Source organism: Coloeus monedula (genome assembly GCF_965178545.1).
Source record: "Coloeus monedula genome assembly, chromosome: Z".
Lineage (NCBI taxonomy): Eukaryota > Metazoa > Chordata > Aves > Passeriformes > Corvidae > Coloeus > Coloeus monedula.
In genome coordinates, this window is record NC_138822.1 from 75,652,062 (window position 1) to 75,673,561 (window position 21,500).

Here is a 21,500-nt window from a genome sequence, read left to right on the forward strand (position 1 = left end):
GCCTGAATCATAGGAGAATGTTCCTAGGGATGAAGAGGAAAAACCAGCAAAATTATGATACTTTTACCTCAAGAACAAAGTTACACAGTGCAGAGTCTGGCAACTTGGAATTAGAAGTCCTCAAACAGCTGAGGATTTAAATCCCAAGCAGACATCTCAACTAGGGTGGTTACAACAGTCTGCTGCAGAACACCAAATCTCATTAGAGGAGAGTTGAGCTGAGGATCCTCAAACACCTGGCTGCACACCTGGGAATAGAAACTGTCTGGAGGACTTTACCTGGCCATTTGTCAGATGTATCACAGTATTCCTCACAATTTCTGAAAGACTACTAAGGATAATCCAGCACCGTACAGTTTGGAGTTCAGCACTGGATATTATTCTGATGGTTAGAGGAGAGTTAATTGCTTTCTCAAAAAGAATGGTTGCCTTGGTATCTGCCCTCACGATTTGATTACACTTCCTTTGAGCAAACAAAAAGCAACACCAACCAGTGATGTGTATCCTTGGGCTTTAGAGAAGCCTGTTTCCTGAAGCCTAAAGCAACCAGGGCAATAGCAGCTGGGAAGTGAATTTCAAACTGGGATACCTTAGTGAAAACTGGGGCTTGCTCGGGAACACTATTTAACAGACACAAAAACATTTCATAGGTCATAAAGCACTTTTTGATTAAAAGAAGACAGGAATGTAGCAATACAATTATTTGGAAAAGAACACAAAAAGAACAGGAAGAAGGAAATTTAGCAGAAATTAATACAGACTGCAAGGAATTATAGAACTGTGAATATCCAACAGTCAAAAAAAATCAAGAAAAGAAAAAAATAAAATCATAAGCAGGTGTGTGAAAAGCAAACATGTTAACAGAGAGTCCTCCAAGAGAAAGGAGGAAGGAAGAAGAAGGAATTATCTGCCCTATAGTAAATGAAAAAGGCAGATTATGTCTACTGACACAGAGCACTGTGTGGCTTTCTCTGCCGATAAGCATCTTCAATGCAGCAGGTCCATCTAATTCAAAGATGGAAGCTTACAGGTTAGTTTTTAACTTTCCCTTTAATAAGGTTAGTTTTCAACAATGTTTTAAAAACTGGGAAGCCCCACCATTTTGGAATCCTGCTAATACAATTACAATATTTGTAAGGTAGAAATGGTGATGGTGGGGGAGATAAACTGCAGTTAACTTGACATCCTTCCTGGACAAATGATAATAAAATAATTGTTTTGGCACGGGCTTTTCCAAACATTTGACATAAACCAGCCAATATAATAAGAAAAAAAGTGAAGATATGGAGTCAACAGGCTGCACAAAAGAGCAATTAAAAATCATCTTTTGCAAGTATAATCATTAGGGAAAAATTATCAGTAACTTGGACCATTATGTAAAGGCCACACAGCAACAATCACATTAAAACAGTAATCAACCTTTTTAAAAAGCAGTAATTGAGGGACAAACATAGAAATGTTAATGGTAAAGCTAATATTTGTACTGCTGAGGTAATGCGTGGCAGGAAGAAAGATACTTCTGTGAAGCAGTATGAATCACTTGGTGAAAAGTTCATGCCTGATCAACTCAAATTTTAATATAAAAAAGCCACAAAAGGGGACTGTAAGAAAAGGTGGCAGACTGAGTGTCAGGGGACACATTTATTTCACACATGAGTAGTAGCTTTTCTATTTAATTGTGCGAAGCCAAATAAATTACTCAACTTGTGAAATGGAGACAATATTGCTTGCTGGTAAGGAATGTTGGTGCAGTGTTTTTAAACCTCTGTGAACCAGAAATTAAAACATACTTGAATATGTGCCATTGTAATTATAAGGACTTAAGGATATATTAGAGGCATGACCCACCTCACTGCCCCACAGGTTAAAAATTATCCTTTGCAGAATATCACAATCCATGTAGGAATTTCAATGTGTGATTCAGCAATTGACATGCATGAGGCAAGACAGGAGCTGAACTTTCCCAAGGTGTCCCTGCCCAGGGCTGGGGTGTTGGAACAAGATTATCTTTACGGTCCTTTCCAACTCAAACCACTCTGTGATTCTATACCACAGCAGCTCTTGCTCTTGCCTACAGTTGCACTCAATTTATGTCCATTTTGTTTTCTGTGCACTGGGCATGTCAGTGCTTTCACGACCCCACTCGTGCAACACTCACGCTTGCACAAAGCTCACTAACATGCTGTTTGCTCTGAGACAAATGCAAAGGACCAAGCCATTAAAAGCAGCCCTGGAGATTAATTTCCGTGCATAGAAACAGCTGTGTGCAGGGTGTTGCAATTGTAACCACAGCCCTGAAGAGAAGGACATGAAAAATCATAGGCTTGTGCATGCTCATGGGGCTTCCCAGCATGAACATCCTCCCTCCGTGGGTCCTGCCCATACACTGCCTGCTGGAGATCCTCTCGGTAAGAATTTTGTAAAGAGGAAGTGACTTTTGACTTCAAGACGAACATTGACTGTTGGACTGTGAATTAAAACAGCCTCGGTTTCTTAATTGGTGCTTTGTGTTCTGCTCTGGGATTTGAAGCAGTCAGTTTTTTAAGAGATGAATGTGAGAGCTCTCTTTTTCTGAAAATTTGCTCCTCCTAGCATGCTAAGAAGCAGGTTTTGGAGAAAAAAGCATTTTTGGAGCTGGCAAGTGCATCCCCAGCAGAGGACCATTAACTTCTGTCTCAGATCGATGAGAAACACCTCCAAATGTGACAAAACAGCTATGACTGCCATCTGGAAATGTTCACTTCTGATTAACCCTTGCTGGGGCAGACCAGGGCAACATTTAACAGGCACTCCTTTGGCGAACCTACTTAAATACTGCTTTGTGCCTGGAAGTTTTATGGGCAAATAAACACAAAATAACTTTGCCAGTGTTAATGTGGAATAAGTTTCATTGCATGTAAATGACTTATTTATAGTAAGTTGTGGCTACTTTGTCTTAACTCAAGAGAGCACAATATACCGCTTGTTTTTATGACCACGCTCTGTAAACTTTGACCACCCAGTGAGCTGGAAAAACCCAATGCCACGTCCTCTTAGGTGTCCAAAGAGTCTGGTGTTTAGGGTACGATAGAGCTTTACTTAGACATCAAAATTTTAGGTTCCTTAAAAGTGTGTAAAGGAAACAAACACACCCTTGGCTCCTCCAGCACCCAAGAACCTAGGCAGAGGCTGATGCAATCAGCTGCAACTTGCTCAGTTTTTTTAAAACAGAGCCAGGAGGTAAATTCATCTCATTTGTTTTTATAAAGAGAGGCCAAACAGACTGAAAATTCTGCGTGGGACCCTTGTCTTGTGAAAGGAGATTTAGCAAATCTTAATTTAACATTAAATTCCAGATTCCCCGTTCGGTTTTCCTCTGCTCTGTTTCTGTGCCCTGTGGATCACCCCGAGCCCATTCTCCTCCACAGTCAGAGCATAGCAGAACACCTATGAAAATGTGAAGCTCCTCAAATGCTCGCAGAATTTTGAATGTAAGAGGCCCAAGCCTTGTTTGGTTTTGCTGTCCACTTCAGGGGAGGAAGGGAAGAAAACACTGAGGGAAATAAGCTGACGATAGCCAAGATTTTCCCTTGGCAGAGATTGGTGCAAGGTTACTAAAATTAAGGGCATGTCCTTACTGTACACAGAGCAAGGCCTCAAGATGGGTTGAAGACAACCCTGGAGTGGCTCTCTGTGCTATGGCACTGCTGGACATCCCTGGGCTCACCTAAACGACTTTTGAGATCCCAATTAAAAATAAGAAATACAAGGGCTGAGATGAAGTGTGGAGGTTGGAGGGTGGTGCCACCCTGGAGATGTGTGTGCTCTTAAGCCCCAGTGCTGAGGAGCATGAAGTCAGAGAGGGCAGGGAGAGCTCTGGACAGCCTTGCTGTGATGCACAGACTGCTGTTGGATGCCTCCTCCAGGGGTTGCACCAGTGCCTGGGAATGGATCCTGTCCCCAGCTGGATACTCGGGTGATCTGGAGAGCAAGAGTAGTAGGGAAGAAGCAGTAGCAGTGACCACTGACCACCAGACCTTCCCAGTCCCAGTTCCCACCATAAACTGAAGGTGGTGCAGCATGCATGGGAAAGCATGACAAATTTGCACTCAAAGGAAAATGAAATCTGAAACTAAAGACCTTTTCTTCAAGCAACACTGATTAAAGTAGTGTCAGAGTGTATGTCCTCCTTCCCTGAGTGGCTTTGAAGTCAAGCAGTAAAACCTTGAGAGAGTCTGTAAAAGAATCACTATTTCGGCCTGGAAGTATTTGCCATTTCTTAAATCCACTGATGAGCTTAACCCTCAAATTAAATCTGTTTTTCAATCTGAGAAGAGTGCTTGCTATGTAAGATTAGTGTTCTCAAATTTCCCAGCCGCTAAAAACACCAGTTTCCTAGCATTAATGAGACCATGTCTAATAATTTATCCTAACGTGTTAAGTCAGGAGCTGGCATCATGTAAATTAGCAAACTCAATTACCAAGTCCTATGCAGATATCACCAGAGATGCCAACAAATCACGAGGAAGAGAGAGAACTGCTAATGTTTATTTAAATAGAAAATGACAAAATTACTAGAAGAAAAAAGGGCTTTGCAGGCTTCAAAATATTTCTCACACAAAAATGCAGAGCAAGGAGGAGCAGAGAAAATTACAAGCTCAGAAGAAAAGGCCTTAATTTTGTCAATGTAATGGCCTTGCTTTGCAAGACAGGCTGGCAGAGGTGCTGCAGAACTCAGGCTGCTAATAAATTATTATGTACTTTTTCTTCTTTTTGTCAGTCACTTCTGATATTCCCCCATTTGTGTGGACAATGAGGTGAAGCATCTGGAAATGATGAACACATCTGAAGAACGGCACATTAATCAGACTTACCACCAACACAAGGACATTCATGAGCCGATCGATGCTTGTTCGCTTAAAAGTTGTTTTTCCACTGTTCTGCATGAGTTTCGTGTCTGGCCCTGGAGATGAAGCACACTTGTTAATTTTAGTAATAAAGCTTAACTGTTCTAAAGCTGATTCCCTCTGAGGCCCCACGGTGCTTTTCAGCATAAATAACCATTGCAGCTCTCTTGAAGACAGGTATGCACAGTCTTGAGTGCTGGTGAGAAACTTGGGCAGAAACAGGTTAAGCCATTTGTCTGAGATTACATGGAGAGAGCCACACAAAACCATTAATTCTGGACGTTGACTCAACTCTTTTCTTTCAACATTCAGCCCTCCCTTTCAGCTTTAATCACTCTTCACTGAATACCAGATATTGCTATGTTATTGGTGATATACTATGTATTATCTCACATGTCTAGAGGAGTACAGAAACAACAGGACTGTGCTCATGAAAAGCGTAGATCTAATCAATAATATTATTGATGACTCTGATATTCCAATATGGATTAAAATCACATAGAAATGATACAGAGTGTTTAATCCAATACACTTGAGAGAATTCTTAACCAAATTTAACTGTTACATTCTTTCTTAGTCATGAAAACTCCCCTCCTGTACTTTGCTGTGTGCATTTCTAAAACAAGAAAGTTTTTTCTTCTTGTACCTGGTAGAAACATACTTTACAAAGAGGAAAAAACTTGATTCCTTTGTGCATGCTGGGTGTGATGTATTCCCATGCTAGTGCTGCTGGGCTCTGCAATCCACATGTCAGTCTTTTTACCTACCAGCATAAATAACGAGTCCAAAGCACCACTCTGTGTTCCTGATAGTACAGCCCCTCAGCAACATCTTCTCATTGTCCAGGGCATACTTCTCTCCTCGAAGAGTAAGAGTTCCTGTGAATTTATCCAGTTTGTTATTTGGTGCCTCACATCTGATTTCTCCTGTAAAAAGAAGGTAAAAGCAAAAATGAAAATCTTGGTCCAGAAAGGTGTCATCAATACTGCATTCCCGGCTGTTCCTCAGAGAGACATATTTCACACTGTTGTTGCAGTCGACTCCTAACCCTGTCATTCCCATCCTATACCTTATATTTACTCATGCTCTGGGATGATGCTCCTTCCCCATATGAATCTTGTAATTCAAAGGACCACAATGGACATGGATCTATCCAATTCTTTGAAAATGGCAATTTTTTATTGGTAGAGTACAAAACAAAGTTTCCACAACTTTTATGCGGGTGAGAAGAAACATTGAACCAGCAGTGTACTTTTAATCCATTCACAGCAAGTTCATAGTGGTAGGATGTCACTGGACAATTTTAGCTAAAAGTGCTGACATCATCTTTTTTCTTATTTCATTTTACCTCAAACTGCAGGAGGCCAAGTGAATAAAATCATAGCCTAAAGGCTGCAGAAGAGTAATTAATTGAGGTGTCTTTGTTCACTGTTTTTTAATTTCATCTGTTTTATAACTCAGGAGCATATAAAAAGATACCGCTACCTTCTTTGGCCACACAGCTGACACTGTAAGTGATTGGAGTGTCTATTTCCATGCTTTATATTTATTTATTGTAATAAAATGTGTTCAGATACCTCAGTACAAAAACGACTATTTAAATCAACAGCTGCACCTGTCATTTAAAGATTCAAAGCAGAGCCTTGTGGATGTATTGAAAAGAACTGGAAAATACAAATATGCCTTACCGAAAGGCAATCTAAGAGTTCAGTCTGTTCACTTAATCAGCAGGAACACTGAAGTTATTTTGATCACGGGCTGTAAATACGTACAAAAAGACTAGCATTTGCAGAGAGTGCAGTTCTTCTTGCTGCTCTCAGATTTACACACCAGGCTCAAGAGACTGGAAACAAAATCCAGGGAAGTCCAGAAGAAAAGTGCAGCTTTAAGTGTCATGAACATCTTTACCACTACACATTTTAAAATTTAAAATTATTAAAACCATCAAAAAAGCAGCTAATCTAGGGCAGACAAATCATCAGACACAAAAGATTAAACAGTTAGGAAATTCAGTGACACATGTGACATCAGAACTCATGGTACCAACTGTGTTGATCTTCTATTTTATCCTCTGGTTAGTCCAACAATAACCAGACCTGTGCTCCAGCATTTCTCAAAGTCTCCAGTAACCAGGCCCGTCTCATTACCACCCTTGCAACGCCTTGAAAAGCACAAAGGAAACAGAGGCTTTGCAATGGAACCTCAAACAGCACAACGCTTGGCAAAGCAAACCCAGAGCATGGTCTCCCACCAGGAACACTGTGCCTGCCATGGGACAGTGCTCCTGTGAGCACCTCCGGTGTCCACATCTACTTTCCCATAAGCAGGTGGGTCTGGGCTACTGACATGCTGATTTTGAGATCAGAAGGGATTCATCCAGATGAGACTGACCACAAAGAGTGAGAAGCTCTAAAAATTCCCCCAGGACAGCTGCACTGAGCCCAGTAACTCTGCAGCTGAAGGCACCACAGCCAGGCACCATGCTTCCTGTCCCCCTCTCCCACTAACAGCAGTAAGATACCTGGCATACATTTCAGCTGAAAGAGTTAAATACTGCCAAGTCGACATGTGGTAAGTAGAGGGTAACTGAAAAGTATTGTTGCCTTTCTGGTCTCCCAGTTCCCCAAATCAAACAAAGAAATTCAGAGTTTTGCAAGCATCTTCGTTATCTGAACCATCAAACAAACCTCATAGCTCACATTAAGCATTCCACTGAGTGCCTGTATTAGCTGCAAAACCCTGTCCTCTCTTCCTGTCTTAAAAAGTAATTAGATAAAGAGTTACATAAATATTTAAGTATTTCTATGGAGGTTTGCTAAGGGAAATGCAAGGCTGGGTCTGATTCCAGGCACTCTTCCCAGTACACTGTCAAATATAAATCATACTGGGAAACATTTTATTCATTTTAAGTATTGTGAAGAGGTCACTTTTATTTACAACATAAGTAAAATAGATATTTACAGAATAAATAAATATCCAATAACAAAATCCTCAATTTTCCAAAGTATTTTTAAACATTTTTTAAATTAAGCACTTACAAGAACACAGTGCCCTTAGATAAGCATCACACTAAACATGCTTGAAAAATTATCTAAGATTAAGATTTTGCTTAAATTGATAGACACTTCAGCCTGCTCAGGAAAATAATTAAGGCATGCCACTCCAATTACTAACGTAAAGCATCTTAACTGCACCTGTAAACACGTATTTCTCAAGACCTAAAACACTCAGAACCTCAGCCATCACTTCAGAGAAATCCTGATGTATTGACCTGAAACTTGGCAAAAACCACAAACATTACTGCACAAAACCTCAACAAAGAAGGCAAAAGAAACTCTACCAGAGACAGTCTCAGCTGTGCTCTTTGCCACATCCCCACCACTTGTCCTGGAATCATCTACTTATTTCAAACACATTTTATTCTAAATTTTTTTTCCCCCTCTTTATCTAAAAATATTTCCTGAGAGCCTGCAATCCTTGAGGCGTACCAAGGACACCAGCACTCATTCCACCCCTCTCCACACTGACTCCTCCTGTAATCCTGACCTCGTATCTAAGCCAGCAGAGCACTGCTGAACGTGACTAACACCACTTGGTCTGTTCCCTCATCTTCTCTCCACAGACAGATGATGTGTGAGCATGGAGTATTCTGGTTTTGACAGGCCTAGCTCCTTAGCAGTATGTGCTGCTAAGTATTCTCTGGTATCCAGTGACAGGACGCATGAGAATGGTTGAAGTTGCACCAGGAGAGGTTCAGATTGGACATCGAGAAACATTTCTTCACTGAGAGTGTGACTGCTCACTGGAACAGGCTTCCTCTAGAGGTGATTGATGTCCCCAGCCTGGCAGGTTTAAGAGGCATTTGGACAGTGCCCTTAAAAACATACTTTAATTTTTGGTCAGCCCTGAAGTGGTCAGGCAGTTGGACTAGAGATAATTGTAGGTTCCTTCCAATTAAAACATTCTATTCTATTCTATTCTAATTCTAATTCTATTCTATTCTATATTCTATCCTATCCTATCTTGATTTTGATACAGCAAGCAGTACTGAGAAAGTTAACCACATCTGCACTGCTTGCCTTTAGATACTTTTAAAAATTCAGTCTTTATTGTGGCATTGAGAGAGGAAAGGAATGGTTTCAAGGTGAGGCTTCATGCTGGGAAGTAATCACCTGTCCTGTGTGCACAATTAGTCCTCAGGTCTGTATGGTGTCTGGGAAGTGCCACTGATCAGAAGATAAATGTAATCGGTGCATCAGCATTGCTACATCAGTGTGAAAATGTTTTGAGGCCAGAACTAAGCATAAGGTTTTGGAAAAACAATTTCCATTGTGCAGTTATGTGGACTCTTGTGCTGGGTTTCAAGGTGGGTAGTCCCGACATGCACAGACAGACACAAAAGAAAAGTGTCCATCCACAAGAAGTGCCACCGATGCAGTCTCAGGTTGTAGTCATACATGGCACCAAGACCAGCAAGCAAAGAGGGACCTTTTCCTTTACATGTGGTGTTGATACCTGTTGTACGGACTACAGAGTGCCTGTTCTGTTTTGCTGGCACTGCTTCCAGAGAAGTCCTAGCAGGGGGCAGTGGGCAGCTTGGAAGGAACAGTCCTAACTACTCTCTGTAATTTCAGCAAATCCTCTGGAAAGTGAATTTTCCATGTGTACTCACCATTGAACTCTGTCAGCTTTTGCAGATCTTCTCCAAGCTCTGCAGTGACTGTCAGTGCCTGCTTCACCTTCAGGTTTGTTTCACTGTGACAAAAAACGTAAGACAAACACATGAACTGAAAGTCATATGTGAACTGAAAGCTCCCCCTGAAAGTCACTTCTGTTCTTGAGGACAGTATTCTTCCTTAGACATCTGATGGACTGTGATACCATGTACCTGTTCCACCTGGCCAAAGGGTGTAGATTGTCTCTTTCAGTTGCAATGGCATGCAGTTCAGAGGAATTCTAGGTATGGTACCAAAAGCAAAGTGGCTCTGTCTTCTTAATTTTACCACAGAGCACCCCACTGTCTATCTTGTCACTCATGACACGTTTAAACCCAAGGTATCTAATCATATAGGAGAGCTCTGAATCTTTTCTCCCATGGTATTCTGATCTGGAAGATTACTTCAGTCCTGGGACTAGCTAGCTGAGGAGTTGGAAATGCAATGTGAAAAGAATACTGCATTTGTTCAGGGCCTCTTAGAAGTGGCACTTGTGTGTGTGAAAACTACAAACCCATTTTCAGCAGAAATCAGATGGGGAAAGTCCAGAGGGCAATCTGTAGGGTCTTGGAAGAGACACAATTTCTTGAAATCTCTGGTCTTGCTCAGTCCCTCAGACTGTTGCTAGCTTTGAGCAATGCAGAAAAGGTAACGCAAAATGGGTCATAAAGATGAGGACAGCTCCAGTTTATTCCAACTAATACAAGTTGCAGCCCTCTGACTTGTGGCCATTTCTGTCCTGGAGTGGGCAGCATTTGGAAGCCTTTGCTATGTGCTTGCATTGACATTATTCTATGGCAGTTCAAACGAGATTAACAGAGTTATTAATTATGATTATCTCAGCCAGATAATCTGTCTCAAAGAAAATACTAAAGGAGATGAAAGAAATAGCCTCTGCTGGGGATATTGCTTTTGTGATATTTCAGGAACATGTCTCTAACTAACTCTCAGTATTAGAAAAACTGTCACTGAAAAATAAAGTCCCCTCCTCACAAGACACTTGCACTCGAGAGGCAAAAGTATCCACCGGAAGACGTTATTTTCAAGATACCTACCCAAAGTTTATCCTACATTTTACGAAACTCTTGCTACCAAAGCTATTGCAGGTATGCCTGCAGCACCCAGGGTCACCAGAAATGGTGGCGTTGCAGTGATGGCAGTGATTGCATGCCAGGGCAGGCTCACTTACCCATCCAGCTCAGCTGTCTCAATGTACGTCAGGCTGTGTGGCTCACTGCTTGACAGCAACAGGAGATCAGCCTGAGCACAGATAGATAGACAGACAGACAGACAGACAGATTTGGCATGAATTCACACAGTCAGCAGGCACTGCAGAGCAGTGCTGCTTGTCATTACTGCCACATCATCACCATGACTGATTTTCTCATTAGTGGTAAGGGTGGCAGAGAATAACGGCCAGGATAGAGATCAGGATCAGGATAGAGAGAAACGGTACTCACTGTCACAAAGTTGTTGTTTTCTAGCTTTATTATATCCCCCACTTGGACATTCATCCATTTTTGCTCCTTTAACCTGCAGGAAAACTTCTAGTAAGTAAGCACATACAGCAAACGCCGCTTGGGAAAGTGGGAAACTTGGCTCTGCTGCTGAAGCCAGACTGTAGGTGCCATCAGGCCTTGGGAGCACGGCCTGCCATGATGATCCATACTAAGCTGGAAGACCACCACAGTACAAAAAAAAGATAGCAAAAAGCAGTAAAAATCAATAAAAGCACTGCTTGGGCTGACCCATGATGGGTTGAGACCAAGCCCCACAACAGCAGCACAGTCCATGTGCACTATCCTTATCCTTGACCTTGTCTCTGGACTGACTACTCCCTTCCTTCCTCCTCTTAAAAGGCCATATTGTCTCAAAAAACCCTCTCTGTTTGTGTAAGAGACTTCACCTAGGAAAACTGCAGATTGTCTTAGGTTTTCCAAGTGGTATTAAGGGCAAGAGTAACCAGCTGTCAGGAAGGTCAGTGCAGGTGCTTTGGCTGCACACTCGCCTGTCTGAGCCATGTCTGCAGTGGTCTTCACAGCACTAAGCCAGATGTGCACACAGGCAGCCAGCTAAACTGCAAGCACCAACACAGCCAAGTCATGATAGCTGTGTATGCAAATTCTAGAGGTGAGAAATACCAGTCTCAGAACAGGACTGGGGGCTCAAGCTTGAACTCAGTTCAATCTTGCTTATTCAATGTTGGTCAGAGTTGGGCAGGATCAGTGGTTTCTAGCTTTTGAAAAAGGCAAAATATAAAATTTCTGTGTCAAAATGTGTTTCCTAGACACAGTAACTAATACACAGTAAACTAAGAAACTGGTTTACTTAGCAGAGAGCACAAAAAAACTATGTCCCTACTCTTCAGTTTCCACTCATATTTTTAACTGTTTGATCATCTGTTGGAGTTTACACAACATACTGCTATCTGTAGTGTGGAAAAAAGTCACAAAAGACCTCACAGCTGTCTACAACTGTGTCCTACGCATAGCTGGACTCCATGGAGCTGCAAATAAACAGCACATCTGTCTGCCATGAAAGCCAAAGCCTCTGCTAATTTTTCTGCAGGAAAGAACAGTGCTGCCAGTACAATGTCCAAAGCACGCAGCTGAAATGTTTTGGGTACATCTAAGCCAGAAGTGCTACACACACTCAAAGTATGATGAAGTGTATGTGGGAACTATTCCAGCTTCTTAATTTGAAGTAACTTGTTGATAATGCCTAGTTTTGCTTAATGCAAAACAAATGCTATGAGCATAAATGGACACAGAAGATAGCTTTGCTTGTTACTTCTGGGGTAAGGAGTAAAATAATACAAGACTCAAATTCTCACTTAAACATAAATATCCAGGAACAGAGAAAGACTTTTGTCTTGTGTCAGCACAAGGTCACAGCCATAATGTCTGCACAGATTCTAGTACAGTGTCCAGAGTTCATTAATCAGACACATAGTCCAAAATTGCATGATGAACTAGTGGTGTGAAACATAATTCAATTTTAAATTGTTAAGTGATCCTTGAGAATCACACACACACAAAAAAAATCAAAAATATTACTAATAAAACACATTTCCCTGTCAGAATTACATCAAAAAGGACTTACATGCCATTGATGAGGACCTGGACTGGGCGGTTGTTGACATGTTTGTCACTTTTGTGTCGATTCTGAAAATTGGATCAGAAGGTTAAAAGGCATTTCCAGGAAACCAAACACACAGGAGCCATAGGCAGTTCATTAACACTTCAGGTTTCCACCCAGCTGGTTGAACAGGTCAGGCAGATTAGGGTCACAGCTGAGTCAGTGTCCAGCACATGTTTACAGCAGTAGCACAGGGCATAACCAGATTGCAAAGGGCAACAGGCAACACCAGGCTTGCTCTTGGAGAGAAGAAAGAGGGTAGAGCCTTAGACGTCACTTTAGCACAGCCCTGACTCAGCTGGCATTTCTCCTACCCACCTCAGTTTGTAAACACCAGAGAAATTAATTCCTCTTCTGTCATATGGAAAGCGGCCACGGAAGTTCTGGCATTTCTCCACTGAACACCAAAATCATTTCAATAATGAGAGAAAATCAGATGCTAAACTCAGCTCTAATATCACTCTCTGCAGTCAACTGGACTTTTGACCATTAGCTCTGATGGCAGCAGACCTTGGCCAAAGCTGGGCAAGTTTGAAAAATCACAGGTGGGTTGAGCACTTGCTTCCCACCAAATGTTTTTCTCCACCTACATTGTGCTAGATGACAAAGCTGTCCAAAATGCAAGCCTAAGAAAAAATTTCTGTGCCTGAGTCCAGACATATCTATCAGTCACCACATTTTCAGACATGATGAGTAGTTTCAGAGAAAGTCAATGGAGCTGCTGGGCTGCTCAGCAATTTGGAAATTCTAGCTCCTTCTTAAGTAACAAACTAGATTTTGGAGACTTAATCTCAGACCCCACCTTGGCCACAGACCAGCTCTCTGAATGCCTGCCACTGGCTGTGTTTAAGTGGTTTATTTCAGTTACTGTGCTGAAGAATCACGGGCCAACTCCAAAGTACAGGTCAGAAACACAGATCTTACAAAATCATCAATGGCATCCTTGACTCCTGATACAGCCAGCACCAGCACCAAGGGCACGACTGTTGTAAACCAGGCCAGCGAGGAAATCTGAGGAATCAACTGCAGGAAGAAAAGATCTGAGTTAAGACATTTCCTGCCTGTTCAGAAAACCACTGCTTCCTAATCAAGCCGCAGACAACATTTTTCTATGATACCTGAATACAGATTAAAGACAGACCTGTATCCCTGATATGTGACCCCCCCAAAGGTGGGAGAGCCAGGGAACCCGTGTTTTCCTTACAAAACAAGCTATAATTTAAGTTGAAAAATGGAACTGTCAGAAAGTGTAGTGGGTTGCTCTTTCTTGTTTGCAGAATTAGGATTGCAAAGTCCCCACTGGATTTCTCTGGAAGCACTGACATGGGCAAGCCTGCTGTGGGGGACTCAGAGCTATCTGAGCAAAACCAGCTGTGAAGAGCCGTTAAAAGCCTCTGCTCTTTGTTTCAGTAACTCTTCACATTTTGCTGAAGTAAATTTCGCATCAATGGACAATGCTCAGCTGTTACTAGGGCTGACCTTGCTCTCCCAAGAGCAACACAGCCGGTTTTGTTTCCTACAGCTTTAATAGTGAGAGGACCAAAGAGCTGAAGGTGATTCTGTCATGCCATCAGTGATGCAGAGGGAGATGTCCTACCCCCACACAGTTCTCCCCTTCTTCTAAAAACACTAGGGATGGCAGCAATTACTGTGTCCATCAGTTTGGATCTGGGAAGTGTGAAGTCCGTGTGTGAGAAGTTGATACTTATGTACTGTCACAGCCCAGATCCTACAGGCACCATAGCCCTGCTCAGCTGTAGAGGCTGCAACTGCTGCCTTCTCACCTACCTTGGAATATGCATGTCCCACTGATGTGTGACAAAGGAGTGGGAGACAGAGTCCCCACAGCCTGCCCATCACATCCACTCCTAATGCAGGAGTAGTCCCATAGGGATGGAGTGAGGAAAAAAATGAAATGGAGGAATATGTAATGCCTTCCCTCTTTTTGCTACCTTGATGTAAAGAAAAAGCTGTGTGCTTTTATAAATAGTCAACCCTAGATGGCCCAGCAAAACACACAGTGGAATAATTTAAGGGAAGTACTTTGAAATACTGTGAATTTGACAGAAAACAGCTAGAGTGCAGTACAACAACGCAAGAACTGCGCTCTCAGCTTAGCTGAAAAGGCACCGTCACCGGTTTCTTGAAAAGTATACATGCACTGAAATCTCAAAAATTCATTCCCTGTAAACAAGCAAAAAAGATCATACATGGTTTCTTGTAGGCTTAACCACATTTCACCTATGCTTTTTTGAGCTGAAACTGTAAAAAAAGCATTTCAAATGGGTTATTTTGCAAATCTGTGTGCAGTGAAATAGTCAACTTTAAAACATCATGCTTGAAACATAATCAAAATTATACCCTTCTTTTGATAGTGTGTATGCTGATATGACTCAACAATAGTACACAGCAAGGTGCAAAGGGGCAGAAATCTTGGTATCAATTTATCCAGTGCGTCCAGCGTTCAGGGGATCATTAGCAACAGTGATGAGCAAAGTGCAATTCAATGCCATTAGTCCAGAGGGTTCAACAGTGCTGCCACTGTCTGACACACTCCATACTGGACACCTTCCCCACTCTGGAGAAGGGAGAAGCAATACCCAGCTTTATGCAAACCAGCCACAACCTTGAGCCTTCCTGGTGTTAACTCCTTCCTTCCCACGGAAACACCACAGGTTACAAATGTGTCCCTCTTCCTGCTTCCTTTGAGACTGCCTGTGGAATTTGCCTTAAAATCAATGGGTAACAGAAAACTTGGCTTTATACTACAGGATGAACAAGTAATGTAAATCTGAGGACAGCCAGGAGCACTCAGATATAGACACAAAGGCATAGTAGGGCAGAGTATGAAAAAGTTGCACAATTTGTTGAAAACTAAGTAACTTTTTTTTCTTCATTTAGTTCACACCCTCATATCCAAAGGTAAGAGAGAAAATTGCTTTTTTCTGCCCTACTTTCTATGTACTGTAAGGTTTTACTAAGATGTTAATTCACAACAGGAAATATAGCTTGCACTTCATTACACCTATCAAACATAGACTGGCTTTGATAACAGAGAACACAACCTGCTAGAAACAGCACAGTGATTTCATACCTGCAAAATCAGCAAGAAAAGAAAGTAAGCATTGGCTATTCGCTGAAACTGTTCAAACAGGTTGAGAGGCAGGAAAGTGAAGAAATTGTATTTTGATGTTTTAATTGAATTGTTCTGTAGGGAAAAAAAAAAAGAAAATAAGTAGGATTGGTAAAACAGGAAACAAAATTACAGCACAACACATTTCAACTGTGTTTTATTTGCTTATATTTAGCAATAGCACTGTTTCCAACAGCAGCTCAAAAAGCGTTTCCTTTTCCCCCACAGAATCATGCCCAGCCTGGATAAACAGAGAGCTCCTCTTGGAATGGGTGAAAATATGATGCTTAGCTTATGCCAGTGCTGCTGCAGGTAAACTTGCATGTAGTTGCTCGCAACATCTTCCCTTTATTAAAAGTCTTCTTACTTACACAGTGCATAAAAAAAATTGAGAGCTGCAACAAGAAGACAACAATTTTGCTGTAAGCATCTGCAAAGCAGGGTTGGAAAACACATGCCAGGTCAACCATCTGTAGCTTGTCTGATGCTTTGAAGTACCCATCAGCTGGACAACCCTACAGCAGCTATATGTTCTCCCAGGAGCAGGATATGACATTATTATTATAATTTTCAGCTGATCCAGCAAACCTTCAGCTCAGCAGCTTCAAAGGGCGGCTTGTTTCTATTCCACAAAGATCACTTGGATGTGGTGCTGTGCAAACAGCCACTAATACAAGAACTCACCATTTCAGTAAGTGAGCTGCAGCTCTGTTCCCTATTTCCAGTTTCCTTTTCTAATTGTGGACGGCCCCTCCAGCCACAAGAAGTGGCTGCTCCCCTGTCTGTCTTTTGCAAACCACAGAAAGACCTAAGCTTGATATTGCAGAACTGGTTATTTTCTTCCCCAAAGATCCGAGCAGTCTGGTCCAATACTTGCCACCAGTCAGACAGGCTCAGTCCATCGTACTGATGCACCAGCTGGGGCTGTCCCTTCAGTTTTCAGGTGTGCTAGACCATGTTTTCATATGAAGTTTAACAAGCCCTGGTCCATGTTTAGTCCTGGAAGGATGAATGCCACCTGTTGTGAGAACATCTTAAATTTTTCCTCCTAGAAGCTCTCCAGACAATGCCCATTAACACCGTTCCAGGAAACCTAAGGTGTGACAGCACAAGGAGGCAGATATAATAACCAGCATAATAAACATGCTGGTTCAACAGCAGAGAAAATGGTGGTTGCAGTATTTGTAATAGCTTTTAGATATTGCTAAGCTGGTGGGAGGACAGGAGCTACTAAGTATGAATCACAGCCCACTTCTTATCCATGCATTAATCCAGGACCTCGACATCTACACTGACATGCATCAGCATGTTTCCAGCACTAAACCAATTATTTCACGTTACCACTGAAAGGTAGGTGTGGGGGAAGCTATTCCATTTTAGGCAGTTACTGGATTTCTCTATGCTCAGACACACAGTACAGCATATGTTCTTCAGCATTAAATTAATGTTTTATCCCTTGGACAACCCAAATGAGTAAATCTCTAAAAGGGAAGAAATGAAAACAGCCTTTATAGAAGAGCTAGCCAAATCCTCCTGTTGATTACACTCCAGCAAGAAAAGATATTTATCAGTGATCATCGTATAAACCATATTGCCTGACTGCTGGTATCATGTAGCTACCTGCAAGTGTGGTTAACTCTGTCTATGCCATGACACATAGTTAAATTTGGTTTATTTCAAAATCCTTAGCTGTGGGGTATGCATTGTGGACAGGCTCCATGGACACTGCTGAAACAGAAGCAATGAAGTAGCAGCATCCTCTGCAAACCCAGCATACTGAGAACTAAATTGCTTGGCAAGACTGTGTCCACCAAGCACAGAGTCTAGCATATTTTTTGATAAAAACTGGATCTAAGTATCTAAATCTGCCCACTGTTCTGAGGAAAAGTATCACGGACACTTACTTAAAAGAAAAAGAAAAGACTGTTGCTGCAGGAAAAAGTAAATGCAGGGGACTTGACCTTTGTGCGTCAACAGATTACAGAGGGTCACATATAACATGGGAAAAATTACTCAGTAAACACTCAGATAAAGTTTATAGATCTTTGCCTGCAAAAATCTCAGAGGGAAATAAGAAAAGAATGGGAGTGGTTTATTTCAATTCCTGCCTTCTATTTCTGTCCTTTAATTACGTCAGGAAAATCATTGAATGAACCACAGCCATTCATTTTATTTCCTATTGCCATTAGGCATGGTTAAAACTCCAGACATAACAGCTTCCAAATGCTTAACTGCAGGAATCTGGACATCCAGCGTTTTTTCTCCACAGTTGTTCAGGATTATGATATTGTTGTGCACATACTGTCTTTTGGGACACCAGGGCACTTTACACCTGAGGATAAGGACAGGGAGTATTGTCATGGATCTTCTTGTTACTCTAGAATCAATAATTAAAATTAGTCACCAGAAAAAAAAAAAGAACTTGTAATTACCATAAATATTTCTAATTCAACACATAACTTGTTCGTGGACCTCAGGGACTGAAAGAATATCAATAGCAAATTATAGTGACAAACTAGGGAAAATTTCAGCCTTTCCAAATCAAAGCTCTGCATTCCCACATCACAGATACGACTGAAGCACTACGCAAGGTATCATATAATCACAGAAACATAGAATGGGTTGGGTTGGAAGGGACCTTAAAGCTCATCTCATTCCAACCCCCCACACCATGGGTAGGGACACCTTCCACTTACCCAGGTTGCTCAAGGCCCCTTCCATCCTGGCTATGAATGCTTCCAGGGATGGGGGGTCCACAGCTTCTCTGGGCAACCTGTGCCAGACCCTCACCACCCCCACAGTAAAGAATTTCTTCCTAATGTCTAATCTAAACCCACTCTCTTTCAGCTTGAAGCCATTCTTTGTCCTGTCACTACATGCCCCTGTAAAAAGTCCCTCTCCATCATTCTTATGCACTCCCCTCAAGTACTGGAAGGCCACAGCTGAGGCCTTCTCTTCTCCAGGCTGAACAAACCCAGTTCTCTCAGGTACCATTTATGTTTTCAGACAATACTACAGGGCTGTGTGCTTTGACAGCTCAGGCTCTTGGCCAGCTACAGGGAAATCTCATTTGGCCTCCACAATTGATCTTATCCTATTCTGTGATGCTTAACATCATCAAACCCTGTCACTCTTTACAGCTGGACCAGAACCTGACTCTGGGGTGGGAGGGGTGCTGTGGGAGCCTGCAGCAGAGCAATGTGTTAAATAGTCCACATGCAGCCATCATTTCACAAGCAATGCCTCTAACACATCATCTGCCTCACTGTCCCCATGCTCTCCCTTCAGTGAGGGACACTCCCATAGAGAAAAAGTCATGGAGAGGAATAATATTTTAACAGCAATTAGGTATTGAGAGGCCTACTGAAACTTCTGGTTTCCCTATAGATTCATAAAAACCAGCATTTAGGAAGAGCAGTTCTATGGGCTAAGCACAAAGGTGGGGATGGGGAGCTTTAAATTTACTTCCAGATCCGCCACAGACTTCTGGTAGTCCAAGGGCAGTCCCTGTGTGCACCTGTGTCCTAAACGAGCAGGTCTGAGCTTGGTTACCCACACTCAGCCTGAAGCTCTCCAGATGCGAAGCTTGACACCAGAGCAATGTTGTCTGTGGGTGAGGGATTATTCTCATCTGCTCTTTTCAGGGGCTAGATTCACACCTCCTGGAGGTGTGACTCCACCAAAATGCTGTCCCTAAGAATAGTGCTCATCTCTCCACAGTTACACAAGTCCAGATCTGGAAGATGAGCTGTTACTTTGGGGGTGTTTTCAGAAGCTTGCCTGTGACGTCCAACAGCAAGCAAAACTCAGCAGATGGCTCCTACCTTAGTTCGCTGAGCAAACAAATCATCTCCTTGCCATAAAAGTCACTGGAAATAAGAGACACTGATGCTTTTGTGGCTAGATTACAGGGGCTAAAGGATATGGCAAGGTACTGACCCTCTGAATTTACACCCCTGGCTCCGTGACACAATAGTTTCCAGCAGCTGGACAATCTAACCCTAAGTAAATTTTAGCAAGACTTTGGTGACCTCAAAGGGAGGTGTTACGCCACAACACTTGGCAATTTCCCTGGTACCCGTGTAGCACAAGGTACAGACCAGTGGAACAGCTGAGAAGCAGAAATGTCTTTCCCAGGTGTTTTGATAAAGCCTCACCAAGGAAGTGGCAGAAGTGGAATCCCACGGCACTCTGTTTAACTGCAGCAGTGCTATTGGAAAGCACACAGCAGCCATAAGCAGAAATGTGACCACAGGGCTGTGAATGTGCTCATGAAGATTTTTAATAAACTCATCTCACAGTGCATATGGTACCACCGAGGCTTTGTTTTTGCAGGGAGTATGGAACAGTCAGACCAGAGCAGTTTTAAGCCTCCCAAGTTCATTGACTTATTCCTGATGGTGGGCAGCAGCCCCAACTCAAGGAAGACTGACAAAGGCCAAAAGAGTGTGATGGTGTTAATCTGGTCCCTGTAAAGGTCCCTGTAAAAAAGTGAACTCCCAGGAGTAAAAGACTTGCCAAACACCAGGAATAAAAACATCAATTTCCAAAGCAAAGTTCTCTTTTCTTCTTTTTTTTCCCAATTTTTTTTTCCTTTAAACAGGAAAAGGACAGGAATGTCTTACATATGTAACCTTCGACCCCCTCTTGACAGCACTAATGAACTGAGTTCCAGAATCTCATCACACGTTGTGTATTTCAGGAAAATCTGTAGGAAAGTGTGGTCACTGGTTGTGTGTTCCTATGTTGTTCCTTCTGTCTGGTGTCACCCCATTACTGAGCAGTTAATCATCACTGTGGTGAGTGTCCTCCTCATGGTGGTGCAAAGGACACGGGGTGGCACAGCTGGACAACCTCATGCTGTTGCTCACAGACAGGCCAAGCACAGCACCTAAAGGTCTTGTCTCCTAGTCATCCCCTTCGACAACACTGTGCTCTCCTCTGGCTTGGCTCAGTACCTGAAGCTGCTGCCTGGCAGGAAGGAGGAAAGAAGAGGAGGGCAGAGCACTGCTGAGTGGTGCAAAGGAAGCAAAGTCCAAACCTCTGTACTGTGTTCATTATGGTCTCACACAACAAGACTCCCAGCCAGTGCAGTAGTTTTCTCTCCATGAGACTTAATCTGACGAAGAGTGGACAACTTGATCCAAAGAAGTCTATGGACTTCACTGAAGATCATACCTGGCACACCTCAATCTTTATGTGCTTCCCAGGGCCCTAATATACCTTGAGGGCCTTGACCTCAACTGGTGTCTCCATCCACAACCCCTGTCCAGAGCTCAGGACTTCACTTAAGCTCAGCCATGAGCCTTCTATCCTCGCCTGAGCTACGCTGGAGTCCCCATCTCCAGACTGTCATCTGTCCTACTTTCCCAGATAAACCTATCCAGCTCTACTTTCTTGATGGACCTTGGACCTCTGCTGTAGATTTGTCTTCAGTCCTGCCTCTCACCACTCAGCTTGGGCTCCTAAGAAGGCCCCGGATCTGGTTCATCACCTCACCTTGTCTGGAATGGTCAGGATGGATGCCATCACCAGTATCCTGCCCTGTCCCTGCCAGCCAGATGCTGCAGGACTGCACCCTGGTCAGTGAGAGCTCTGCCTGAACTGGGATCACCTCCACTTCCAGCT

At 42.6% G+C, this 21,500-nt stretch overlaps 1 protein-coding gene across 1 annotated transcript in view; it reads right to left on the minus strand.

Annotated features, from left to right (window-relative positions):
- LOC309585181 (phospholipid-transporting ATPase FetA-like) overlaps window positions 1-21,500 on the minus strand; it is a gene marked incomplete at its 3' end in the record, with an annotated part of 62,294 nt that overhangs the window by 17,922 nt on the left and 22,872 nt on the right. Inside the window, exons 4-11 of the mRNA XM_082301713.1 lie at window positions 15,834-15,947; window positions 13,664-13,762; window positions 12,704-12,765; window positions 11,062-11,134; window positions 10,791-10,861; window positions 9,559-9,641; window positions 5,654-5,812; window positions 4,854-4,942 (exon numbers count right to left, since the gene is read on the minus strand). Coding sequence (XP_082157839.1) covers window positions 4,854-4,942; window positions 5,654-5,812; window positions 9,559-9,641; window positions 10,791-10,861; window positions 11,062-11,134; window positions 12,704-12,765; window positions 13,664-13,762; window positions 15,834-15,947 — 750 coding nt within the window. The remainder of the gene's footprint in view (window positions 1-4,853; window positions 4,943-5,653; window positions 5,813-9,558; window positions 9,642-10,790; window positions 10,862-11,061; window positions 11,135-12,703; window positions 12,766-13,663; window positions 13,763-15,833; window positions 15,948-21,500) is intronic.